At 45.8% G+C, this 26,837-nt stretch overlaps 1 protein-coding gene across 8 annotated transcripts in view; it reads left to right on the forward strand.

The window, feature by feature from the left end:
* SPTAN1 (spectrin alpha, non-erythrocytic 1) overlaps positions 1-26,837 on the forward strand; it is an 86,280-nt gene that overhangs the window by 39,249 nt on the left and 20,194 nt on the right. For 3 of the 8 annotated variants that reach the window (XM_033192843.1, XM_033192859.1, XM_033192876.1), the window contains exons 22-40: positions 1,258-1,406; positions 2,753-2,812; positions 3,941-4,139; positions 8,188-8,292; positions 8,742-8,765; positions 9,842-9,877; positions 13,272-13,319; positions 14,050-14,141; positions 15,057-15,201; positions 15,313-15,494; positions 18,835-18,934; positions 19,083-19,280; positions 19,361-19,507; positions 20,106-20,209; positions 20,354-20,516; positions 20,877-20,891; positions 22,890-23,021; positions 23,284-23,421; positions 24,564-24,668. In XM_033192843.1, coding sequence (XP_033048734.1) covers positions 1,258-1,406; positions 2,753-2,812; positions 3,941-4,139; positions 8,188-8,292; positions 8,742-8,765; positions 9,842-9,877; positions 13,272-13,319; positions 14,050-14,141; positions 15,057-15,201; positions 15,313-15,494; positions 18,835-18,934; positions 19,083-19,280; positions 19,361-19,507; positions 20,106-20,209; positions 20,354-20,516; positions 20,877-20,891; positions 22,890-23,021; positions 23,284-23,421; positions 24,564-24,668 — 2,142 coding nt within the window. The remainder of the gene's footprint in view (positions 1-1,257; positions 1,407-2,752; positions 2,813-3,940; positions 4,140-8,187; positions 8,293-8,741; positions 8,766-9,841; positions 9,878-13,271; positions 13,320-14,049; positions 14,142-15,056; positions 15,202-15,312; positions 15,495-18,834; positions 18,935-19,082; positions 19,281-19,360; positions 19,508-20,105; positions 20,210-20,353; positions 20,517-20,876; positions 20,892-22,889; positions 23,022-23,283; positions 23,422-24,563; positions 24,669-26,837) is intronic. The other 5 variants (XM_033192849.1, XM_033192884.1, XM_033192855.1 and 2 more) reach the window with 3 other exon arrangements.

A 26,837-nucleotide genomic window follows, 5' to 3' on the forward strand; every position in this document is an offset into this window, starting at 1 on the left:
ATTTACACTTAAACCAACTTGTGGTCTAGCTTTGGTTTATACAAAGCAGCATTGCCCAGTAGAACTTTCCGTGATGGTGGAAATGTAAGATGTCTGTGCTGCCTCTGCAGTAACTACTAGCTACGTGTGATAGTAGGCCCTTAAAATATGGCTAGTACAACTGAGTGTTTTATTTAATTGAATTATAACTCAATGAGGCCGGGCATACGGTGGCTCACGCCTGTAATCCCAGCACTTTGGGAGGCCTAGACGGGAGGATCGCTTGAGCCCAGGAGTTCGAGACCAACCTGGGGCACATAGCGAGACCTCATGTCTTTTTTTTTTTTTTTTTTAAGATGGAGTCTTGCTCTGTCGCCCAGGCTGGAGTGCAGTGGCGCGATCTCAGCTCACTGCAAGCTCCGGTTCCCGGGTTCACACCATTCTCCTGCCTCAGCCTCCCAACTAGCTGGGACTACAGGCGCCCGCCACCATGCCCAGCAAATTTTTTGTATTTTTTAGTAGAGACAGGGTTTCACCATGTTAACCAGGATGGTCTCGATCTCCTGACCCATTGATATGCCCGCCTCAGCCTCCCAAAGTGCTGGGATTACAGGTGTGAGCAACCGTGCTTGGCCTGAGACCTCATCTCTATTTGTATTAAAAAAAAAAAAAAAAAAAGCCAGGCGTGGTAGTTCACGCCTGTAATCTCAGCACTTTGGGAAGCTGAGGCGGGTGGATCACAGTGTCAGGAGATCGAGACCATCCTGGCCAACATGGTGAAACCCCGTCTCTACTAAAATACAAAAAATTAGCTGGGCGTGGTGGCGCATGCCTATAGTCCCAGCTACTTGGGAGGCTGAGGCAGGGGAATCGCTTGAACCTGGGAGGCAGAGGTTGTAATGAGCCAAGATGGTGCCACTGCACTACAGCCTGGTGATAGAGCAAGACTCCATTTCAAAAATAAAAAGTTCTAACTCAATGAAAGTTCATTGGGCACATGTGGCTGGTGGCTCCAGTGTTAGCACAGTTCTGGAGCATCTAAGCGGAGAGAAACCTGGCCTTAGTGGCAGGCAGCATTGCTCTTCTGCCTATGACCCTCTGCAGGTGTGGTAGGTGAGGAAGGGACTGAATTATCAGACCTTATGCAAAGTGACTTTAATACTGTTTTGGGCCTCTTAAAACAATTAATGCTGTCTTGTGTGTGCACACACATGACCTCCTTGGATTCTCCCTCTCAGAGAAGGAATTTGTTTTCAGTTCTCTGTCTTTTTTCTTTAGGATTGGTGGAAAGTGGAAGTGAACGATCGTCAGGGTTTTGTGCCAGCTGCTTACGTGAAGAAATTGGACCCCGCCCAGTCAGCCTCCCGGGAGAATCTCCTGGAGGAGCAAGGCAGCATAGCGCTGCGGCAGGAGCAGATTGACAATCAGTAAGGATGACACCAGGGGCCACAAGGACCAGGCGTCCCATAGGCGTACTCTGTTCCACATGGGCCGAAGCTTAGGCGTGTCCTGAGGCTCCTGGAGCCCACCTGCATGCCTCCTGCTGTCTCCACCCCACTTTGAGCCCACAGACTTCCCTGTTTGGGCCTCAAACCCCTCACTAATGACTTATTTTGCTTTGTTTTTTTTCCACCAGTGTTCATGAGTTTTTCCTAAACAGAATTTTTCTAATCATTGCCATTTGTCTTTTGGTTCGAAATGCTTTTCGAAATTGGATATTCAGATTCTACACCCCTAAAACTCCACTTTGAAAAGCTGCTTTCAGAGCTTCTCTCTCTGCCATAGCTTTGAGTTCTGAGAATGGAATTTTTTAATGAAATGGCTCTGTCCTCTTTCCTGTAGCTGAGTCCCCATATTGCCCTGTGTCCCTCCTTTAGGGTATTTCTGACTCCACTAATGGAATCAGCAGTTTTGGACACTTGAGAAGTATCCAGGAAATACATTCCCACTAGAGTTTGGGTAGAATAGTGGAATTTTTGGATTCCAGTGATCCTTAGTAAGATCAGAGTTACTTGTCCACTTATAGATTCTGTTATTATTGAAATAAGAATTGAAGGTTTTGGTTTGTATTCTTTTTTTTTTTGGAGACAGAGTCTCGCTCTGTCACCCAGGCTGGAGTGCAGCGGCATGATCTTGGCTTACTGTAACCTCACCTCCTGGATTCAAGCGATATCCTGCCTTAGCCTCCCAAGTAGCTGGGACTGCTGGCATGTGCTACCACACCCAGCTAATTTTTGTATTTTTAATAGAGACAGGGTTTCACTGTGTTGGCCAGGCTGTTCTCAAACTCCTGACCTCATGATCCGCCCACCTTGACCTCCCAAAGTGCTGGGATTATAGACGTGAGCCACCTCACCCGGCCTTGGTTTGTATTCTTACCAGTAGTCTGGGTCATAAATATAAGAGGAAAAAGTAGATCAAATATATGGCTAAATTGCTTGTTAGCTCTCAGTAAAAGTTCTTTCTAAGGGTAGTCCGGTCTGTTCCCTGGCGTTGCTCTGTGAAGTTGCCAGTGTTTTCAGTAGGAAAATCTGCCTTAAGCATGGCAGACCTGTCAGGAAAATGAAGGTGAACTAACCCTGTAATTTTCCTACTATTTCTTTACTGTCATTTCACTCATGGCTTAGAGCGCTCCTTAGAGCTGTTGAATGAGTCCATATTTTCCCAACATTAAGCATCCACCATCATGGCACCAGTCGGAGCTGCCGCCTTTCATCCCTGTGGATTAATCCCACTAATTTGTGCATGCTTTTGCTGTGCCCCCTCTGTGCAGGACGCGCATAACTAAGGAGGCCGGCAGTGTATCTCTGCGTATGAAGCAGGTGGAAGAACTGTGAGTAGGCTGAGAGTCTTGCAGAGCACCAGTGTCCACTGCTACCCTGTCCATTCTCCCTCTGCTGCTTCTCTTGAAGGCCTTTGTTTATCCAGAAAGATGAGGTGGTGGGAGGAACTGCCTGTCTGTGCAGCAGCTTTGGCTCACAAGGGAAGAGGTCGCGGTGCAGCTGTGTCGGTTGATGACTGCTTATCTCATTGGTTGCTTCCGTGTACAGCTGTGTGTTCAGAGTGGTGTTGGTTCCCCCTCCTGTTGGTTTTTGTGGTGGACCAGCCACTATCAGCAGCAAACCTGAAGGCCTGTTCTGTAGTTTTCCTTAGTAGGAAGGAAATCATATGCTTCTCTTAAAGTGCTGTGATTCTTGGTAACTCATTGCTTTTTTATTTCGCTTTGGGACACTTAGATTTGATGGTGATTCTAGTTTTTTTAACTTTTAGTTTTTTATTGTTTGTTGTTTTCGTGTTCAAAGATAATATTTCAGCCTTTTGTATTTTAGTTCCCGAGGGTTAGAATATCCTTTGATTCTTAAGAAATCTTTCAAGTAACAGAATGGCACAGAGATACTCAGTACTGTGCCTGATTTTCCTTCCGAACTTGCCAAAACTTTCTGAGAACTGAATGTATCATTTTAGAAATGTCCTACTAATATGGAGATAAAACATCCTATATGAGGATATTTTAAAACTGAGTGTACCTTCCCCCACCTCACCCCAGCCTGGGGGCTATTCGGAGAATTATAAAAGACAAAAAAAAAACCCTCTGTATACATTCTGCCCAGCAAATTCATTTCATCTCTCCACTGTAGTTGCATGAACCCTGTGTTATTGTGCTAAGCGCTTGGTTTCAGTCATTTGTGGTTGTGTTGTTATAAGTGCAGAATTGGCCTGGAGATAAGTGTGCCTGGCTGTTCTAGCCACCTAGTTGTGAACAGTGTGTGCATATCTCTTAGGCTGTGGCGTAGGTACTTGGGATCCTCATCTTCATCTGATAACTCTGTTACTAGGGCATCATCATTACAAACTCGTAGCCTGGAATCCATATCTTGGAGACACCTTGTGGTTTGCCTTTATGTCAGCATTTACAAACTGCCTTCCTTGTCCCTCTTGTCTCCCTCTTGAATTCCATCAGATATCATTCTCTTCTGGAACTGGGTGAGAAGCGTAAAGGCATGTTGGAGAAGAGTTGCAAGAAGTTTATGTTGTTCCGTGAAGCGAATGAACTACAGCAATGGATCAATGAGAAGGAAGCCGCTCTGACAAGTGAGGAGGTCGGCGCAGACTTGGAGCAGGTTGAGGTGCTCCAGAAGAAGTTTGATGACTTCCAGAAGGTATGGGGAGTCTTAGAGCTCAGCTGAAAATTTATTTAAAGATTTTAGTCTCTTGATTTTTTTTTTTTTTTTTTTTTTTTTGAGATGGATTCTCACTCTCACTGTCATCCAAACTGGAGTGCAGTGGTATGACTTCAGCTCACTGCAACCTCTGCCTCCAGGGTTCAAGCGATTCCCATGCCCTAGCCTCCTAAGTAGCTGGGATTTCAGGTGCCTGCCACCATGTCCTGCTAATTTTTGTGTTTTTAGTAGAGACAGTGTTTCACCATGTTGGCCAGGATGGCCTCAAACTCCTAACGTCAGATGATACACCCGCCTCAGCCTCCAAAGTACTGGGATTATAGGCATGAGCTTCTGCACCCGGCCGGAGTCTCTTGATTTCTGACTGCAAATTACTGGAATACAAATTACATAGATTATATTCCATCATCTATGTAGCTTTTTTTTTTTTTTTTCAATTTTTTTTTTTTCTTTTGAGACAGAGTCACGCTTTCGTCGCCTAGGCTGGAAGTTCATTGGCGTGATCTTGGCTCACTGCAACCTTCTTCTCCCAGGTTCAAGCAGTTCTCCTGTCTCAGCCTCCCGAGTAGCTGGGACTGCAGGCGCTCGCCACCATGCCCGGCTAGTTTTTGTATTTTTAGTAGAGATGAGGTTTCACCATATTGGTCAGGCTGGTCTCAAACTGCTGACCTCAGGTGATCCGCCTGCCTCGGCCTCCCAAAGTGCTGGGATTACAGGCGTGAGCCACTGCGCCCGGCCTCAGGTTTTTTTTTTAAGATAGAGTCTCATTGTGTTGCCCAGGCTGGAGTGCAGTAGCTCGATCTCAGGTCACTGCAACTTCGCCTCCCAGGCTCAAGTGATTCTCATGCCTCAGCCACCCAAGTAGCTGGGATTATAGGTATGCACGACCACGTCTGGCAAATTTTTGTATTTTTAGTACAGCCGGGGTTTTACCGTGTTGGCCAGCCTGGTCTTGAATTCCTGGCCTCAAGTGATCCGCCCACCTCAGCTTGACCCAAAGTGCTGGGATTACAGGCATAAGCTACCATGCCTGGCCTGTGTAGCTATTTTTAAAAGACTTTAATTGAAACCTTTTTGGACTAGTTTAGTTTTAAGGAAAGATATACTTTGTTCTCTACATGTTGTTATAAGAACTTTTCTAAGCCTAAACTGCAATAGATGTGAAAGTACTCTTTTTTTTTTCAATTGGGGTAAATTTACAAAGCTAATAACCATTTTAAAGTGTACAATTCAGTGGTATTGAGTACATTCACAATGTTGTGCAACCACCACCTCTAGTTCTGAAACATTTGTATCACTTCAGAAGAAAACCACATATCTGTCAAGCATTCATTTGCCATTCTCCCTAACCCCAGTGGCCCACGTAGCCACTCATCTGCTGCTTGCCTCCATATTTACCTATTCTGGACAATTTATAAAAATGGAATGACGTTATGTGACTTTTTGTGACTGGCTTCTTTTGTTTATGTTTTCTTTCTTTCTTTCTTTTTGAGACAAGGTAGCATTCTGTTGCCCAGGCTGGAGTGCAATGGCCCAGTCTCAGCTTACCGCAGCCTCCACTTCCTGGGCTCAAGTAATCCTCCTGTCTCAGCCTCCTGAGTAGCTGGGACTGTAGCTATGCACCACTATGCTCAGCTAATTTTTGTGTTTTTTGTAGAGACAAGGTTTCACCATGTTGCCCAGTCAGGTCTCGGACTCCTGAGCTCAGGCTGTCTGCCCACCTTGCCCTCCCAAAGCGCTGGCTCACATCTGTAGATGTGAGCCACTGCACCTGGCCCATAATGTTTTCAAGTTTCATCCTTTTTGTAGCACGTATCAGTACTCCATTCCTTTTTATTGCTGAATAATATTTGACTGACACACTACACATTGTTTATCCATTCCACCACTTAAAAGTATTCTTACAAAAAATTAAAATGAGGAGGAAGAGCTTCTTTCTCCTATAGTAACTGTGCATTAAAATTGTATCTCGTTTTTATTTATTTTTTAGAGATAGGGTCTCACTCTCTCGCACAGGCTAGAGTGCAGTGGGATGATCGTAGTTCACTGTAACCTTGAACTCCTGTGCTCAAGTGATCCTCCCACCTCAGCCACCCGTGTAGCTGGGCCTATGGACGTAGGCCACCACATCCATTATTATAATTGAAAAAATTTTTCTGGCCGGGCCCAGTGGTGCATGCCTGTAATCCCAGCACTTTGGGAGGCTGAGGCAGGCGGATCACCTGAGGTCAGGAGTTCGAGACCAGCCTGGCCAACATAGTGAAACCTCATCTCTGCTGAAAATATAAAAAGTAGCTGGTCGTGGTAGTGCCTGCCTATGGTCCCAGCTACTCAGGAGGCTGAGGCACGAAGGTCACTTGAACCCAGGAGGCAGAGGTTGCAGTGAGCCGTGATCATGCCACTGCACTCCAGCCTGGGCAACAGAGTGAGACTGAGTCTCATTAGAGAGGAAAAAAAAAAAAAAGAAAAAAAAATTTTCTGTGGAGATTGTGGTCTGGTTATGTTGCCCCAAGCTGGTCTTGAACTCCTTAAGCAATCCTCCTGCTTTGGCTTCCCAAAATCCTGGGATTAAAGGTGTGAGTCACCACACCTGGCCTCTTCACATTTTAAAAACATTGTTTTAAAACCAAAAAGAGGTTTTAAAAAAGTCTCGCCGGGCGCGGTGGCTCAAGCCTGTAATCCCAGCACTTTGGGAGGCCGAGACGGGTGGATCACGAGGTCAGGAGATCGAGACCATCCTGGTGAACACGGTGAAACCCCGTCTCTATTAAAAAATACAAAAAACTAGCCGGGCGAGGTGGCGGGCGCCTGTAGTCCCAGCTAACTCGGGAGGCTGAGCCAGGAGAATGGTGTAAGCCCGGGAGGCGGAGCTTGCAGTGAGCTGAGATCCGGCCACTACACTCCAGCCCGGGCGACAGAGCGAGACTCCGTCTCAAAAAATAAAAAAAAAAGAAGAAAAGAAAAATAAAAAAGTCTCTATTTGATAAAAACATTTGCTGGGCATAGTGGTGTGTGCCTGTAGTCCAAGCTACTGAGAAGACTGAGGTAGGAGGATTGCTTGAGCCTGGGAGGTAGAGGCTGCAGTGATCCATGATTGCAATACTCCACTCCAGCCTGGGTGATAGCGAGACCTGTCTCCAAAAAAACCAAAAAACGAAAAAACTACAGTTAATGAAGTAAATTTGAGTCTAATAATTATCTGAGGGCTGGGAAAACCAATCCATAGGGATACATGTTGAACAGATCCTTAAAGATTTTTTTCTTTGTTTTGTTCTGTTTTTGTTTTGTTTTGAGACAGAGTCTTGCTCTGTTGCCCAGGATGGAGTACAGTGGTGCGATTTCGGCTCACTGCAAACTCTGCCCCCCAACTTCCGCCACCTGTTAAAGAGATTCTCCTGCTTCAGCCTCCCAATTAGCTGGGATTACAGGCGCCTGCCACTGTGCCCAGCTACTTTTTGTATTTTTAGTAGAGACAGGATTTCACCATCTTGGCCCGGCTGGTCTTGAACTCCTGACCTTGTGATCCACCCACCTCGGCCTTCCAAAGTGTTGGGATTACAGGCATGAGCCACCGCACCCGGCGTTTTTGTTTTGTTTTGTTTTTGAGATGGAGTTTCACTCTTCTTGCCCAGGCTGGAGTGCAATGGTGCGATCTCGGCTCACCGCAACCTCTGTCTCCCAGGATCAAGCGATTCTCCTGCCTCAGCCTCCCGAGTAGCTGGGATTACAGGCAAAGGCCCCCAAACCCAGCTAATTTTGTGCTTTTAGTAGAGAAAGGGTTTCTCCATGTCGGTTAGGCTGGTCTTGAACTCCCGACCTCAGGTGATCCGCCCGCCTCGGCCTCCCAAAGTGCTGGGATTACAGGCGTAAACCACCATGCCTGGCCATAGCTTATTTTTTTAATCCCTTTTTTTAAAAATAGGCCCTTGTAGAAGAATCCTTATAGTTTCAAGCCATAGTTTATGATGTCTCCTTTGACTTTGGCTTGCTATTTTGGGTTTTAGTTATTATGGCTTTTGTTTTAAAGGACCTGAAGGCCAATGAGTCACGGTTGAAGGACATTAACAAGGTGGCTGAAGACCTGGAGTCTGAAGGTCTTATGGCAGAGGAGGTGCAGGCTGTGCAACAACAGGTAGGTGTCTCCATCTTGGAGTGAGGCTCTGTTGCTGTAAGGATGCAGCTTTGTTCATCCTATGTCTGTCATAGCCCAACAAGCAGTGTTTCATAGCACAGGATTGTGGCTTGACTGTAGGTCAGGTCTATGTGAGCAAAACCATTTTGATTAACTTCTTTATACCATTATCCCTCATCTTCATTTGGTTCTGGGGGGGCTTCTGTCTTCTCCGTAAGTCCATTAAATATTTAATGTTTATATAACTATTAACTAATGGTAATTTCATAAGTTTCTCAAAGAAAAGGTTTATATATAAATACTTGAAGTTCTGCTGGACATTTGGACTGGCATTTCCATTTGTCTTTTTGAAATCCTGTCCTGTGTTTCCAGGTTTGACCATAATGAGTATTCTTAAGTGACGTGTTATTTCTTCTAATAGTAAAACTGGTTTCTCTCTCTCCTTGTAGGAAGTGTATGGCATGATGCCCAGGGTAAGTTTCGGGTACTGCATGTGGATCTTGAACATGAGAAGGATTTAAACTTTGGGAAGAATATCAAGTCAAGAACTTCATCAGAATTGCTGTTCCTTAACCTCCGATGCCTTTTGTGTGTAAAGATTTGTGGAAAGCACCAAAAATTGATTTCTTTTTTTTTGAGACGGAGTCTCACTCTGTCACCCAGACAGATCACACCACCCAGTGCAGTGGTGTGATCTTGGCTCACTGCAATCTACCTCCCAGGTTCAAGCGATTCTCCCATCTCAGCTTCCTGAGTAGCTGGAATTCCAGGCGTGTGGCATCACACCTAGCTAATTTTTGTATTTTTAGTAGAAACGTGGTTTCACCATGTTGTCCAGGCTAGTCTCAAACTCCCAACCTCAGGTGATCCACCCACGTCAGCTTCCCAGAGTTCTGGGATTACAGACATGAGCCACCACTTCTGGCCCAGAAATTGATTTCTATTTGCCATTCTCCAAAAGACAAAAAAATGTTGGGTTTTTTTGTTTGTTTGTTTTGTTTGTAAGAGATAGGGTCTTTCTTTGTTGTCCAGACTGGAGGTCAGTGGCTTTTCACAGCTGCAGTTATAGCCTACTGCAGCCTCGAACTCCTGGCCTCAAGCAATCCTCCCACTTCAGTCTCCCAAGTATCTAGAACAACAGGCATGCAACACAAAGTGCAGCTCTTAAAAAAAAAAAGTCTTTATCTCTTCAGTTTTCTAAAACTTTTTCTATAGCTATCTTTAGGTTTATTACCCGTTTGCAGACAATCTTATGAGTACAACATAAAGAAAAGTTGGTGGTTTTCTTATTAAATTTCTTTATTCTCTCCATTTCTTCTACTGGATAAAAACTTGGAATTTGTCTCTCCTGTTTGTTGGCTTAATTTTTCTTTACCAGCCTTGAAGTTTGTTACCAGCCAAACTATGGAGGGAAAATGCTGTTTTGATTAATGTATTAATATCTGGGATCTCCTCTGGGGGAAACTAGAGTCATTAACTGGAAAGGTCAGGTGCTTTGTTGTTTCATGCTCAGTTGCATGGCTGCCTAAATTACTCTTTCTCTGAATAGGATGAAACTGATCCCAAGACAGCCTCCCCATGGAAGGTAAGAACTCTTTTGCAAATTATTGTTTTTAAGAATTTTGCGAGAGCATGAAATATGTTGTGTCCTTTTCTGGTGTGCCTTTCTCTGAATATTCAGCTTGTCTTAAGTCTTTAGTCATTTCTGGACTTGTTTGGGCTGGTTTCTTTCTGAATCTGTTATCTCTTAAAATGTGATGCTTAATATACAGAAGCAGAGTGTCTACGTCAAATGCTCAGTACAGTTAGGTTGCATTGATTACCCATGTTGGTGCAGGATATGCTGCAGCAGGGAGCACTGTGTGGTTGGCAGGGTCCCACCAGTAAGAGGCAGTCCAAAGGGAAATGACGTGAACACGAGAACAACTGCACACGTAAAGGAGGGCAGGCCTTCATTCACCATCTGGCTGTCCTCTATCCTGTGGCCTAAGAAAGGCTTCAGAGATGCCCAATACAGAGATGTAAAGGGAGGAATGAGATGTTTCCCCACTACAGTAGACATTTTTCTGGACAAATCCAGGTGTGAATATGGCCAGAATGGGCCATCCCTGACCAAAAATACAGGGGAAAAGGTATTTGTTTTGTTTGTTTGTTCATTTGTTTGTGATGGAGTCTTGCCCTGTCAGCCAGGCTGGAGTGTGGTGGCGCAATCTCCGCTCACTGCAACCTCCGCCTCCCCAGTTCAAGCAATTCTCCTGCCTCAGCCTCCCAAGTAGCTGGGACTATGCCTGGTTAATTTTTATGTTTTTAGTAGAGACAGGGTTTCGCCATGTTGGCCAAGGTAGTCTTTAACTCCTGACCGCAGGTGATCCGCCCGCCTCAGCCTTTCAAAGTGTTGAGATTACAGGCCTGAGCCATAGCGCCCAGCCGGGGAGAAGGTTTTTTTTGTTTTTGTTTTTTGTTGTTTTTTTTGAGACGGGGTCTAGCTCTGTTGCCCAGGCTGGAGTGCAGTGGCATGATCTGAGCTCGCTGCAGCCTCTGCTTCTCAGATTCAAGCGATCCTCCTCTCTCAGCTCCCCCTAGTAGCTGGGATTACAGGCATGCACCACCATGCCTGCTAATTTTTGTATTTTCAGAAGAGTTAGGGTTTCGCCACATTGGCCAGACTGGTTTCAAACTCCTGACCTCAGGTGATCCACCCACCTCAGCCTCCCAAAGTGTTGGGATTACTGGCCCAGCCGAGGTTTTTTGTGTGATACATTTATAGCTGTGATTGTGTAACTGGTTGCCTGTGTCTCAGTTCTAGCATCTTCCCTCCTGACCCAGCTCTTCAGGAATACATCACTTAAGTTACAGGCAAGTTAGAGAGCAGATTCTGACTTTATAAAAGTAGATCTTTTGGCTAAGTGTGGTGGCTCACACCTATAATCCCAGCATTGCGGGAGGCTGAGACAGGTGGATGAGCCCAGGAATTGGAGACCGGCCTGGGCAACATGGCGAAACCCCGGCTCTACAAAAAAACAAAACAACAACAAAAAAGTTTTAAAAAGAAAAAGAAAAAAGAAAGTAGGTCTTCTCCTCGTTTGTACAATGGTGAGTTGACAAGCAGATAAAAAAAAGTAAAATTTTTAAAAGTGTATGCCTAGAAATATGAAGAAAGCATGAAAAACTTAAAACAAAAAGCCTCCCCCCAACAACCCTTCCATGTCCACCTTTGAACCTGCTGAGTCACCTTGTCTGACCTCTCCTGAGGACCTAGGCTGAGAGGGATCTGTGTCTTGTGGCCTCCTTCCCCGACTGGCTCTGACTATCATCCTTGCTAAGTAGGTTTCTAATTGGGCCAGGCATGGTGGTATACTTTTCCTTCTATTCAACTTTCTCTCCTTTTCTCACTCTTCGCTTTTCTTACATAGCAAAACATGATCATTGATTATATGAATGGGCAATAGCCTTACTTACGCCCTCTGCAGAATGTTTGTGATAACATAAGTATTCTTTCAGAAGCTTATTTTAGATACCTTTATAAATCCCAGTACCTCTTACTGGAGACAGTGGGTCCACTTTCTGACTCCTATAAACACACCAGTTGAAAATGTCACCTAGGGAGGGATGCCATGAGGACATCTGCATCCAAGCTCAGCCCTCCTGCCCTCCTTTTTTTTTTTTTTGAGACAGAGTCTTGCTCTTTCGCCCAGGCTAGAGTGCAGTGGCGTGATCTCAGCTCACTGCAACCTCTGCCTCCTGGATTCAAGCAGTTCTCCCGCCTCAGCCTCCTGTGTAGCTGGGATTACAGGCACCCACCACCATGCCCAGCTAATTTTTATATTTTTAGTAAAGACGGGGTTTCACCATGTTGGCCAGGCTGGTCTTGATCTCCTAACCTCAGGTGATCCACCCGCCTCGGCCTCCCAAAGTGCTGGAATTATAGATGTGAGCCACCATGCCCTGCCTCTTGTTCTTTACTCAAAGAGTTGTGAGCATTATAACCTGGGCCAATTTGAGTTTCTTTCCAGTGAATTGGGTGGGCTTTAAGATCCTAAGGGACTTTATTTATTTGTTTTTATTATTATTTTTTTTTAATTTATTTTTGAGATGGAGTCTTGCTCTGTTGCCCAGGCTGGAGTGCAGTGGCGCAATCTCAGCTCACTGCAACCTCTGCCTCCCAGGTTCAAGCGATTCTCCTCCCTCAGCCTCCTAGGTAGCTGGGATTACAGGCTCACACCACTGTGCCCAGCTAATTTTTGTATTTTTAGTGGAGACAGTGTTTCACCATGTTGGTCAGGCTGGTCTCAAGCTCGTGACCTCAGGTGATCTACCCACCTCGGCCCCCGGAAGTGCTGTGATTACAGGCGTGAGCCACCGTGCCTATCCCTAAGGGACTTCAGATTTTTAGAAGTATCTATATTGTTGACAGCTATATTGTTGAAATGTACATTGTTGAAAGCTAATTCACTGCTTTATTTTTTCCCTCTGGTAAAGCCGTTGCCCTTCAGCGGGGATACTGTTAAAAAGAACAGCAACCCAATAACTATAATTAGAAATGAAAGTGGTTATTAGTGCTCCTGACTGTTAAATAGTCTCAGCTGCCAGCATTTGTTAAATTAGGGTTTTGTTGTTTGTTTTCCTTTTTTTTTTTTTCTGGAATATTCTCCTGTAGTATAGACAAGAAAATGATATTAATCATTAGTCTTTTAGGTATTTTTCTGTCCAACTGGCTGCTGGAATTGTGATTTTTACCATTCTCTTTTCACTCTTCATCAGATAAAATTAATTACTGAGCTGAGTCTAATTGTGCACTTTGGGTATTTTCATGACCTTCTAGTAGTTGACACTTCTACTGATGTCTCTGTTAATATTGCCAGTATCCCTTTAAGGTAATTTGGGTTGATCACAGGGACCTAGTCAATGACACTTGCAGCTCAGATCTCTAATTGCCAGGCACTTGATTAATTTTGCCTTCTGTTTTCCTCCCTACCTAGTCTGCTCGTCTGATGGTTCACACCGTGGCCACCTTTAATTCCATCAAGGTAAGAAGCAGTGACCAACTCCCCTAATCTCCCCTGGTTTTCTCCACTATCTTCCTTCCCTGTCTACAGTAGAGCTCTTGTTCTTGTCAACCGGGTGAACTGTGACATATCTCACTCTCCTGGGTCCAAGCATGTCCTAAGTAAACATCAGCATGCTCATTGTCGCTGGGTAGCTTGGTGGCTTTCCTGTCAAGAGCCCGCCAGTTCTCAACAGTGCAGCAAGCCTTCCCTCTGATTTCCAGTAGGTCAGGGAGCTAGAAGGAGCACAGTCTCAGGAAAGCAGTGAGTGGCTCCCTTGCCGCCTGCAGTGTGAGGTCCTGTGGCATGCTGGCTCTTCCCAGGCCTGCTCTGGCCTGTGAGGCTGCTGGTCGGCTGTTGGGAGGCAGTGAGCACTGGGATTTCTCCACGCAGCTGTGACTTAGGAAGCAATTGCTAACTGCCAGGCCCCAGGCTAGGAGATGAGAGTAAGGAAAAGTCAGCTATGTCTCCTGCTGCCTCAGAGGGGATGGCTAGGTCAGGTGTTTGTGGGTGTTGAAGCTGTCAGGCACAGCTAGTTTTGGCTTGGCTCTGACCGGAATATTGTATACTAATTTATTCAGCGAGGAAGGTTGGAAACAGGAAATTATATGTGCTCTAGCATCTCCTTCAAGCAAAGTCATTTTCCCAAAGTCTGACTGGGAGCATGACAAGAGAGGCGGTGCAATGGAGCTGATGTTTTGCTGTCCTGCAGGAGCTGAATGAGCGCTGGCGGTCCCTACAGCAGCTGGCTGAGGAACGGAGCCAGCTCTTGGGCAGTGCCCATGAAGTACAGAGGTTCCACAGGTGAGGGGTCAACCCTGGGCTGGGAGAGGGAGAAACAGGTGACTGCTAGTTCCTGACAGCCCCCAAGCTTGCTGAGTGAGATCCTAGAGGAATGGCTGGCTCTTATTGATGTTTACATCTGACACAGGGTGGATGCTCAGTAAATCCTGCTAAATGAATTCGTTTGCTTTTTAGAGTTATTGGTGGTAGCCACAGACAAATATACAAATGTCAGCTAAATAAATTTTCTTAGGCCAGGTCTGGTGGCTCATGCCTATAATCCCAGCACTTTGGGAGGCCAAGGCAGGCAGCTCACCTGAGGTCAGGAGTTTGAGACCAGCCTGACCAACATGGGGAAAACCCACCTCTACTAAAAATAAAAGAATAGCTGGGCGTGGTGGCAAGCGCCTGTAATCCTAGCTACTTGGTAGGCTGAGGCAGGAGAATCGCTTGAACCCAGTGGGGGTGGAGGTTGCAGTGAGCCAAGATTGTGCATTGTGCTCCAGCCTGGGTGACAAGAATGGAAACTCCATCTCAATAAATAAATAAATTTTTTTTTTTTTTTTTTTTTGAGACGGAGTCTCGCTTTGTCGCCCAGGCTGGAGTGCAGTGGCCGGATCTCAGCTCACTGCAAGCTCCGCCTCCCGGGTTTACGCCATTCTCCTGCCTCAGCCTCCCGAGTAGCTGGGACTACAGGCGCCCGCCACCTCGCCCGGCTAGTTTTTTGTATTTTTTTTAGTAGAGACAGGGTTTCACCGTGTTAGCCAGGATGGTCTCAATCTCCTGACCTCGTGATCCGCCTGTCTCGGCCTCCCAAAGTGCTGGGATTACAGGCTTGAGCCACCGCGCCCGGCCTATAAAATTTTTTTAGTGTCTGTCTTGTAATCAAGGCAGTTGTACTCGGCATTTCTTAATGTAAATGTGTCTCCCCTTTAGAGATGCTGATGAAACCAAAGAATGGATTGAAGAGAAGAATCAAGCTCTAAACACAGACAATTATGGACATGATCTCGCCAGTGTCCAGGCCCTGCAACGCAAGCATGAGGGCTTCGAGAGGGACCTTGCAGCTCTCGGTGACAAGGTGAAAGGACCGAAAGTCATCTTCCAGCGTTTTTGCCCCAGAAAGAGCAGTCTTCTGTTCTGTAGAGCACACCCCCTTACTGCAAGCTCATTCACCACTTTGTTCCCATAGGTAAACTCCCTTGGTGAAACAGCAGAGCGCCTGATCCAGTCCCATCCCGAGTCAGCAGAGGACCTCCAGGAAAAGTGCACAGAGTTAAACCAGGCCTGGAGCAGCCTGGGGAAACGTGCAGATCAGCGCAAGGCAAAGTTGGGCGACTCCCACGACCTGCAGCGCTTCCTTAGCGATTTCCGGTACGGAGCCATGTTCACTCAGACCTCTGGAACATAGAGCCTTCTTTGCAGGGTTCATTTTTATTGTGAAAGTAGCACATGCTCAGCTGGGTACAATGGCTCACACCTGTAATCCCAGCACTTTGGGAGGCCGAGGCAAGCGGATCGATCGAACTCAGGAGTTGGAGACCAGCCTGGGATACATGGCGAAACACTTTGGCTATTGTAAAATTTTAAATTTTAATTTAAACATTAAAAACGTCCGGGCACAGTGGCTCACGCCTGTAATCCCAGCACTTTGGGGAGACCAAGGCGGGCAGATCACCTGAGGTCAAGAATTCAAGACCAGCCTAGCCAACATGGCGAAACCATGTTTCTACTAAAAGTATAAAAATTACCTGGGCATGGTGGCAGACACCTGTAATCTCAGCTACTCAGGAGGCTGAGGCAGGAGAATCGCTTGAATCTGAGAGGCGGAGGTTGCAATGAGCCGAGATCATGCCACTGCATTCCAGCCTAGGCGACAAGAGTGAGACTCCATCTCAAAAAAAAAAGAAAAAATTAAAAACAGAAAAAAGTAGTACATAATCAATGTAAAATAGTCAAACTACCGAATTCCAGATTGTTAAAAATAATCCTCCACAGCCATGCACGGTGGCTCACGTCTGTAATCTCAGCACTTTGGGAAGCCAAGGCAGGTGGATCACGAGGTCAGGAGTTCAAGACCAGCCTGGCCAACGTGGTGAAACCCCATCTGTACTAAAAATACAAACATTAGCCAGGCATGGTGGCCTGCACCTGTAATTTCAGCTACTCGGGAGGCTGAGGCAGGAGAATCGCTTGAACCCGGGAGGCGGAGGTTGCAGTGAGCCGAGACCGCACCACTGCACTCTAGCCTGGGCGATGGAGCAAGACTCTGCCTCAAAAAAAAAACAAGTCTCTGCTTTCCTATCCAAGTACAGGCGCACTCCCTCTCATCCCCTCGCCATATGACATTATATTTTTCCCTAGACATATATATATACGTCTCTCTTGTTGCCCAGGCTGGAGTGCAATGGCGCAATCTTGGCTCACTGCAACCTCCGCCTCCCGGGTTCAAGCAATTATCCTGCCTCAGCCTCCCAAGTAGCATGCACCACCAAGCCCAGCTAATTTTGTATTTTTTTCAGTAGAGATGGGGTTTCTCCATGTTGTCCAGGCTGGTCTTGAACTCTGACCTCAGGTGATCCACCCACCTCAGCCTCCCAAAGTGCTGGGATTGTAGGCGTGAGCCACCATGTCTGGCCTTTTTTTTGTTTTGTTTTGTTTTGTTTGTTTTTTGAGATAGCAGGATCTGGCTCTGTTGCCCAGGCTGGAGTGCAGTGGCCCAATCATTGCTCACCGCACCCTCAACTTCCCAGGCTAAAGTGATCCTTCTGCCTCAGCCTCCCATGTAGCTGGTACCATAGGCATGTACCACCACACCTGGCTAGTTTTTAAATTTTTAGTAGAGACTAGGTCTCACTGTGTTGCCCAGGCTGGTCTCAAATTCCTGGGCTCAAATGATCCTCTCACCTCAGCCTCCCAAAGTGCTGAGATTTCAAGAATGAGCCACTTCACCTGGCCTGTGTCTTACCTGGCATTAATGTCATTAGGACACTAGGCCAGTTGTCTTATAAAATGTCCCACAATCTTGTACCTCTGCCTTTTTAATGACTACACAGCAATCCACTGGATGGGCGATTTATGACTTGTTCAACAGTAGCCATTGAGGACAGACATTTATTTTGTCTTTTTTTGTGTTCTTTAACAATACTTTTTTACACACACACTTGCACACTTGTGGTGCTTGTATCTGTTAGCTGGGGCATCTCCCCTGCTGCAGTGGGAGTAGGCAGATGCTGCTTTCTTTCACAGGCCTCTAGGAGGAGGTCCCAGTTAGCAGTTAGTTTTTCTTTTTATTGAGGTAAGGGCCACATAACATATAGTTAACCACTTTAAAATGTGCAATCCATGACATTTAATGGATTCACAGTGTTGTGCAGCCACTTCTCTCTAGCTTTGAAACATTTTCATTGCCCTAGAATAACATCCCTTAACTAATCACCCCCTCTTCTCTCTTCTCCACCCACTAGGAATCCTTTATCTGCTTTCTGTGTCTATGGATTTGCCTCTTTTGGACATATCATATAAAAGGAATCATATCATATCTGACCTTACACACTCAGTTTTGTGCCCTTGTGCTTGCACAGCTGTGAGAAACTGGATGAAATGCATGCACAGGCCTAGGGCTTCAAGTGTTAATCCTAAAGAAAGGCTTTTTCTTTTTTTTAGAGACAGGGTTTCACCACATTGCCCAAGCTGGTCTGGAATTTGTGAGCTCAAGCGATCCTCCTGCCTCAGCCTCCCAAAGTGCTAGGATTACAGGCGTGAGCCACCATGCCTGGCCAACAAAGGCTTTTTCATTTGAAGCTATCCAAGACTTAATTGTAGCTAGAACTTGTTTTTCTGGAGGGTGAAAAGATCTTAATTATAAACTTACTGACTTTTCCTCCAAGAAATTCGGACTTTTAAAAAAATAACTCGACCGGGCGCGGTGGCTCAAGCCTGTAATCCCAGCACTTTGGGAGGCTGAGATGGGCGGATCACGAGGTCAGGAGATCGAGACGATCCTGGCTAACACGGTGAAACCCCGTCTCTACTAAAAAATACAAAAAAAAAAACTAGCCGGGCGAGGTGGCGGGCGCCTGTAGTCCCAGCTACTCCGGAGGCTGAGGCAGGAGAATAGCGTGAACCCGGGAGGCGGAGCTTGCAGTGAGCTGAGATCCGGCCACTGCACTCCAGCCTGGGCGACAGAGCAAGACTCCGTCTCAAAAAAAAAAAATAACTCAACAATGGCCGGGCACAGTGTCTCATGCCTGTAATCCCAGCATGTTGGGAGGCCGAGGCGGGTGGATCACAAGGTCAGGAGATCGAGACCATTCTGGCTAACACGGTGAAACCCCGTCTCTACTAAAAATACAAAAACATTAGCCAGGCGTGGTGGCAGATGCCTGTAGTCCCAGCTTACTCGAGAGGCTGAGGCAGGAGAGTGGCGTGAACCCGGGAGGCGGAGGCGGAGGCGGAGCTTGCAGTGAGCCAAGATTACACTACTACACTCCAGCCTGGGCGACAGAGCGAGACTCCGTCTCAAAAAAAAAAAACCTCAAGAAGAACAAGAAGTTTTGAAACACTTTGCCTAAAGACCTAGCCTCATTCAATAGATTAAATTAGCCCAAGATAACTTTCTGAGGCAAGAATTATGTCATTCCCTGTTTTCCTGGGCAGAAGATCTCCTTACCAGTTAATATAATAGCTATTTTTCTGGGGTTCTGGTTTCCAGGGACCTCATGTCTTGGATCAATGGAATACGGGGGTTGGTGTCCTCAGACGAGCTAGCCAAGGATGTCACCGGAGCTGAGGCGTTGCTGGAGCGACACCAGGTGTGTGGACCTGCCTGCTGAGTAGCAAAGACATGACTGCTCTGCAGGGCCCTGGAGGCCTCATTCCCTCCTTTTGTGGTGAGTCGATGGTTGACATCAGAGTGGGCATCTGCTGCCAGTTACCTAATCCCTTCCCTCCTTTTGGCAGGAACACCGGACAGAAATCGATGCCAGGGCTGGCACTTTCCAGGCATTTGAGCAGTTTGGACAGCAGCTGTTGGCTCATGGACACTATGCCAGCCCTGAGATCAAGCAGAAACTTGATATTCTTGACCAGGAGCGTGCAGACCTGGAGAAGGCCTGGGTTCAGCGCAGGATGATGCTGGATCAGTGCCTTGAATTGCAGGTATGTGTGCTCCTGCTTTCTGACCAAGTGTTTCCTTGCTGAAGAGCCTCATTTTCTTACCTGCCTCTTGCCCTCTTTAGCTGTTCCATCGGGACTGTGAGCAAGCTGAGAACTGGATGGCTGCCCGGGAGGCTTTCTTGAATACCGAAGACAAAGGAGACTCACTGGACAGCGTAGAGGCTCTGATCAAAAAACATGAAGACTTTGACAAAGCAATTAATGTCCAGGTGAGGCCTCTGGACCATGGAGTCGGAGTCTGGATTTTTCCTCATTGACATCTGTTTCTTGGCTTATAGAGTCACTATTATATCTCCAAGGAATACCTGCATTGTCTAAGAAAAATATGTACATAAATCATCTTTAAAACTTTATAGATTCTGGTATTTCTGAGATTTTAATAATGGGGGTGCCACAGGAAAAAAAATTTTATTATCAAAGGGAGGAAAAACACGTGTAGGTAGGTAAGGGAATACATGAACAAACAACAAGGAAGATGTAAGACTCTTTGATATATAAGTCACTTTGCTATAAATCTGATAGCATTTTCCTATTATTAAGCTTAATTTTGTTCTGTGCTGATATTCTAACACCTGCCCCACCTGAGTGACCTGGAGACTTCTTGAGTTAAACTATACTCTAGTAATGACTGAAATCAAGCTTGCTTTCGGCATTTTACACTCTTGCTTCTAAAGTGTCAGTGTATTCTGATCCTGCCACCAGCTAGTTCTCAGTCACCCAAAATAACTGTCCTTTTCTCAAGACCGGCAATCCAGGCAGGGCCCAGCTGCAGGCCCACCTTGACCTCACACCTTTGTTTTCTGACAGGAAGAGAAGATTGCTGCTCTGCAGGCCTTTGCCGACCAGCTCATCGCTGCTGGCCATTATGCCAAGGGAGACATTTCTAGCCGGCGCAATGAGGTCTTGGACAGGTGGGTGTCCTGTGGCACTGACATAGTCACCAGCCCTGAGAGGATGCATCCCTTCATATGAAGGCCCAGTCCTGTTCTATCTCCCCACTTCCTTCTCCACGGTAAGATCTGTTCTTGTTGGATCTCATGGTTTCACTCTTTCAGGTGGCGACGTCTGAAAGCCCAAATGATTGAGAAAAGGTCAAAGCTAGGAGAATCTCAAACCCTCCAACAGTTCAGCCGGGATGTGGATGAGATTGAGGCTTGGATCAGTGAAAAATTGCAGACAGCGAGTGATGAGTCATACAAGGATCCCACCAACATCCAGGTAAGCTGAAGTGACTGGGTGTTGGTCTTGATGTAGCCTTGTTATTGAGTAGATTTTATTAAAGCATTTATAAAACAAACTCCTTGCACCCATGGGAAGTCAGTGAAAAATGTTTTAGTAAGTCAAGCCAGTGGGAAAGCCCTACTGAAGTTTCAGAGCCATTTAAAAGTCGCCTTCCTCATTTGTCTTCATTAAAACCATTTCTGCTGTAATAAAAGTCTATAGAATCCCCCTTCTATTACTATTCCCAAATGCTGAGCTTCCCGGGGGAAGTATGACAAAATGAGTTTCTATTTAATAGCTGATATGTGTGTCCACATCAGTGTACTGAACTCTTATTCTTTTAATCTATTTTTGTAGCTTTCCAAGCTGCTGGTAAGTTTTTACTTTTTTTAAGAGTTGTAGTTAAATGAGCTCCAGTATTTGTGTTCCTCTGCATAGATTATTGTTATTGTGGTCACACAGTCTGCTGGTGTCTCTTCATCCTTTTCATTTCTAATCATCCATTACACTCCATTCAAGTGTCCCTGTGGGATGTGGCTTTCTCTGTTGTAATTAGCCTGCAACGCCTTACTCCCCCCTTTCTCCCCCAGTTTATCACTTAGGCAAATTCTGTACAGTGTTTGATTTGCGGGGCAGTAGTTGACCACTTTTTTCAAGGAGTGCTTCCTTTTGAAGATGGAATATCAGCTTCAGCTTTTTCTGTGTAGACATTGGCTGAGACTTGCTATGAGCTCATGGTGTTCAGTGGCCCAGGCGAGGGAGGCCAGTCGGGTGTGAGGGTTTTAATGCATAGCCACTCAGGCATCCAGAGGTGCCAGTCAGGACAGGAACAGCTAGAGAACTGGAGAGAGACGTATGATCTATTAATACCTACAAATCTTCAAGGAACGCAAATGAGAAGTTAAGATAAAAGCAGACATTACTCAACAGGTAGTGAAAGGAGACTTCTCAGTTAACGTGTAGCTCAAAGTTGCTTAAGCGGGTGGAAAAAATGAAGATAGAGAAGAGAATAAATGGGATTTGAATCAAAGAGGGATCAGAACAAGGAACAGAAGAAGAAAGGAATGGGACTTTTGTCAGGATATCTGAGAGTTTGAGACCCTTTTTGTTCTTGCCTTTGGGATCAGGCAGTGAGAGAACGTAACAAGGACATTTCATGTTAGTGTTGAATTGAGCCAGATGGCTCCATCCTTTGACAGTTGCTGCCTCTGAAATGAAACATTTGATGCAGAATTCCCCAACGCTGCTGCCTTTTAGTTGTTGTTTTTTTTTCCCCCAAATAACACTCTCCCCTGAGACCCTGCATTTCTCACCCAGCCAATTGTTTTTCCCAGAATTGTGGCACAGCTGCTATGTCCTTGCAGTTGTCTCTTGTAGCATTTCAGTACCTTCTGTTTCTTTATGGATTCATAAAAACCGTATCAGGCACCCAGGATCAGGAGCCCATCCTTCTCGTAGCCCTTTCGTTTCCCAGAAAATAAATTCCTTCTTGCAGTCAAGCCTGGGTTCTGACAGTATCCCAGTGTTTTTATTAATGACAGCTACCAAAAGATAAATCAACAAAGCCAATGTCTGTAGTAGCTGTAGATTTCTCCTCTGTCAACAGAGGGATAAGACTGACCATCAAATATTATTTTGCTAGTTAATACAATTTATGGTATGAATTTTGCTGAATGGTGATTTCTGCTTTAGATGATGAAACGTCCATATGTATCTCATTCATTAGAGCCTGTCTCCAATAAGGAGAAAGCCATGGATGGAAATTGATGTACAAGCAGATTCAAAACTGAAGTTGGCCATTGCCATCTTCTGGAAAGTGTTAGAAAGTGTTTAATTCTAGGGCTTCACTCCCAAATAGCTAGCATAGCTACTTCAAGAATTGATTTTTTGGCCGGGCTTGGTGGCTCATGCTTGTAATCCCAGAACTTTGGGAGGCCAGCGCGGCTCAATTGCTTGAGCTCAGGAAACCCCATCTCTATAAAAAATAGAAAAATTAGCCGGGTGTGGTGGCATGCACCCATGAGGCTGAGGTAGGAGGATTGCTTGAGCTCAAGAGGTTGAAGCTGCCGTGAGCTGAGACTGCGCCATTGCACTCCAGCCTGGGCAACGGAGAAGACCCTGTCTCAAAAATAAGGACTTCCAACTCATCTACTCCTGAGCTAGTATATTTCCTTTCTCCTTTGTTAACTCCCCAAGAGATGAACCCTAAAATATTTCATACAAATTCCAATTGCCTTCTGTAAAAAACGTTGGCATCTGCCCCAGTTCTTTATGTTTGCTGCCACTCCCTCCCTCTGAGAACCCCTTCCTCCTGAAAAGACATAACCTAGCAGGAACTGGTTTGGAAAAAAAAATTTTTGGTATTTTTAGAGCAAGCACCAGAAGCACCAGGCTTTTGAAGCAGAGCTGCATGCCAATGCTGACCGGATCCGTGGGGTTATCGACATGGGCAACTCCCTCATTGAACGTGGAGCCTGTGCCGGCAGTGAGGATGCTGTCAAGGTATGGCCCACCAGCTCCCGGTGCCCAGGGAAGAACATGAGCAACGTCAGTATCAACCTGATATAATAACTTGGATATACAGTCTTAAGAAATTAAATAGATTAGAAGACTTTAGGCTGAATTACAGATGGGGAATGCTAGTGAGAATGGACCCTGTGAGTGGTTTCCACTCTCCTCTCTTAGAAGTTCTCAAATTGAGCTTTAGGAGAGGGAGGATTCTTCATAGATTTCATCTTCTTTTTGGCTCCCTTCTGTTCCCCAGGCCCGCCTGGCTGCCTTAGCTGACCAGTGGCAGTTCTTGGTGCAGAAGTCAGCTGAAAAGAGCCAGAAACTGAAAGAAGCCAACAAGCAGCAGAACTTCAACACAGGGATCAAGGACTTTGACTTCTGGCTGTCTGAGGTAACACTGAGTGGTTTCTCTTCCCACCAGTGGGGAATTTCTAGTCATTTGAGACAATGGGTTCGTCAGTGAGCCCAAAACCATGAAAAGGCAGGGCTCACCAGACACCCCTTTTGACAGAAACCTTTATTACATATGAGTTGCATGCTGTAAGGGATTGATGTGCAAAGGGAGTGAATATTTAGAGAAGAGAGCTGACTGGGAGTGGCACTTGGACTGCAGATCACTCATGTCCATAGGGAAGGCAAATAGAAAGAGATTATGGATAGTTACACAGCGTGCAGCTCTAACAAGCCTATGCCAGGATAGAAACCAAGATAGTAGCATCTAGGAAACCAGAGTCAGTCATGTATTCTCCTTGGAGAATGTTTGGAAAGCACAGACTATAAAAATATCATAGAGGTTTTAGCCAGGTGCAGTGGCTCACCTCTGTAATCCCAGCACTCCGGGAGGCTGAGGTAGGCGGATCACTTGAGATCAGGAGTTCGAGACCAGCCTGACCAACATAGTGAAACCTCGTCTCTACTAAAAATACAAAAATTAGCCGGGCATGGTGGTGTGCTCCTGTAATCCCAGCTACTCAGGAGGCTGAGCAGGAGAATCGCTTGAACTCAGGAGGTGGAGTTTGCAGTGAGCCGAGATCACACCATTGCACTCCAGCCTGGGCTACAGAGCAAGACTTCATCTCAAAAAAAAAATTTTTTTTTGAATAATTTTGTAAGTTTATCATAGAGCCATGCCATAATTTAACTGTTCCCATATTGTTGGACATTCAGGTGTTCCCAGCCTTTTGGTGTATATATTTAGCTGCAGTGAATACCTTTGAATGTTAATCTTTACCCACACTGCTGATTCTTTCCTAGGGGAGTTTCCTTGAACTAGGATTGCTGTGCATTTTGCCTTTAGCTGTAGTATTTACTATGAATAGACTCTGGAGTCTAGGTTTGACTGACTGAGTGGAGAGAGTGTCTCAGGCCAGGCAGGCTGATCAAGGTGACTAGGAATCACAGTAACACATTGTGATGGAGAAGTATTCAACTGTCCAAACAGGGACCTGGAATAACCACTGGGCATCCTGAACGTTCCAGAATGCTGAGTATACACCACATAGTAGCCTTTCCTTTTTATGTTTTCACTGCCAGGTGGAGGCCCTGCTGGCATCTGAAGATTACGGCAAAGACCTGGCTTCTGTGAACAACCTGCTGAAAAAGCATCAACTGCTGGAAGCAGATATATCTGCCCATGAGGTAAGCAAAGGGAGGCAGGCCAGGCCCAAGTGACTGGGACACGGCTGTGCCTGACTCCTAAGGAAAACTAGCATGTTTGAGAAAAGAGAGTGACTTCTTTCACTTAAAGCAGCCATTCTCAAAGGTTGTGGCCTCAGGATCATTATACACTTGACAGTTATTGAGGCTCGTGAGAGATTTTTATTATGTAGGTTTTATCTATCAGTATTCACCATTATCAAAAGTTAAATAAATTTTAAGGCCTGGTGCGGTGGCTTACGGCTGTAATCTCGACACTTTGGGAGGCCCAGACATGCAGATCACCTGAGGTCAGGAGTTTGAGACCACCCCGGCCAACGTGGTGAAACCCTGTCTCTACTAAAAATACAAAAATTAGCCGGGCATGGTGGCGGGTGCCTGTAATCCCAGGTAGTCGGGCGGCTGAGGCAGGAGAATCGCTTGAGCCCAGGAGGCAAGAGGTTGCAGTGAGCCACGGCACTCCAGCCTCGGCAGCAGAGCAAGAGTCCATCTCAAAAAAAGTAAATAAATAAAATGCTAAATTTAGGTTGTCGTGTTTTGTATTGGATGAAAATTCAGCTTTGAACAGGTAGGTAGATAGAAAAGGCAGGAATATTTTGATTCGGATAAGTGTGAATAATTTTCTTTGATACTATACCAAAGTCGTCGTTTCTTAAAGCTTAGCTGTGGTCAGGCACAGTGGCTCGCACCTGTAATCCCAGCATTTTGGGAGGCTGAGGCAGGCAGATCATGTGAGCCCAGGAGTTCAAGACCAGCCTGGGCAACATGATGAGACTGTACAAAAAAATACAAAAATTAGGCTGGGCATGGTGGGTAATCCTAGCACTTTGGGAGGCCGAGTTGGGCGGATTGCCTGAGCTCAGGAGTTTGAGACCAGCCTGGGCAACACAGTGAAACCCCGTTTCTACTAAAATATAAAAAATTAGCCAGGTGTGGTGGCGTGTGCTTGTAAATCCCAGCTACTCGGGAGGCTGAGGCAGGAGAATTGCTTGAACCGCTGAGATCGTGTAACTGCACTCCAGCCTGGGCGACAGAGTGAGACTACATCTCAAAAAAAAAAGAAAAAACACAAAAATTAACCGGATGTTGGGGCACGCACCTATAGTCCCAGTTACTTGGAGGCTGAGGCAGGAGGTTCACTTGAGCCCAGGCAGGAGGTCAAGGCTGCAGTGAATTGTGATCACACCACCGCACTCCTGGACGACAGCAAGAAAAAAAAAGTTGTCTCAAAAAAACCTGTTTTTTTTGAGTTGCAAAGTGGCCCCTCAAACCTTGTCAGTAAATTTTTTATACTGGCTTATATTAAAACCCACTGGTCCATCTTGGGCTTTGAATGTAGCTCTTACCTCTGCATGATTTTGTAACATCATGCATGGCTCATTTGGTAAATATTGCTTCACTGAGCAATATTATGCCTGTTGTTTCTATATTTTGACATATGTGATTATATGATATCAAAATATTGCTGTTAATACCACCACCAACTTCATCAGAAAAATCTTCACATATTAGGAAGCCATCAGGCTTCTGGTGGTGGATGTTTTAAGTTTTCTAAAATTCTAACTTTCTCATAAAAGTTTGAATTTTATCATTAGTAACAAACTGTATTACTTGAAGTGACAAGCTCACTTTATTTGTTTTGGGCCACGTATCTGTGAGATACCAAGTCTGAATGACCATAGTTTGTCTGTTGGTTGGTCTTTCAAGTACAAAAGAATGGCTACTCGCTGGGCGCGGTGGCTCACGCCTGTAACCCCAGCACTTTGGGAGGGCGGCGAGGCAGGCGGATCACAAGGTCAGGAGATCGAGACCACGGTGAAACCCCGTCTCTACTAAAAACACAAAAAATTAGCCAGGCGATGTGGCGGGTGCCTGTAGTCCCAGCTAGTCGGGAGGCTGAGGCAGGAGAATGGCGTGAACCCGGTAGGCGGAGCTTGCAGTGAGCCGAGATTGCACCATTGCACTCCAGCCTGGGGGACAGAGGGAGACTCCGTCTCAAAAAAAAAAAAAGAATGGCTGCTCAGTAAAATCAACTTTCACTGCCTTTTTAAGGACATTCTTAAGTGAAAAAGCAATTTTTTTTTTTTTTTACTGTGAGTGGGTGGCAGTGAAGAATCCACTTCTGCTAGTAATTTGCCACTGCCTTGATTT

The sequence above is a fragment of the Trachypithecus francoisi genome, unplaced genomic scaffold (genome assembly GCF_009764315.1).
Source record: "Trachypithecus francoisi isolate TF-2019V2 unplaced genomic scaffold, Tfra_2.0 Contig01585, whole genome shotgun sequence".
NCBI classification, from domain to species: Eukaryota; Metazoa; Chordata; class Mammalia; order Primates; family Cercopithecidae; genus Trachypithecus; species Trachypithecus francoisi.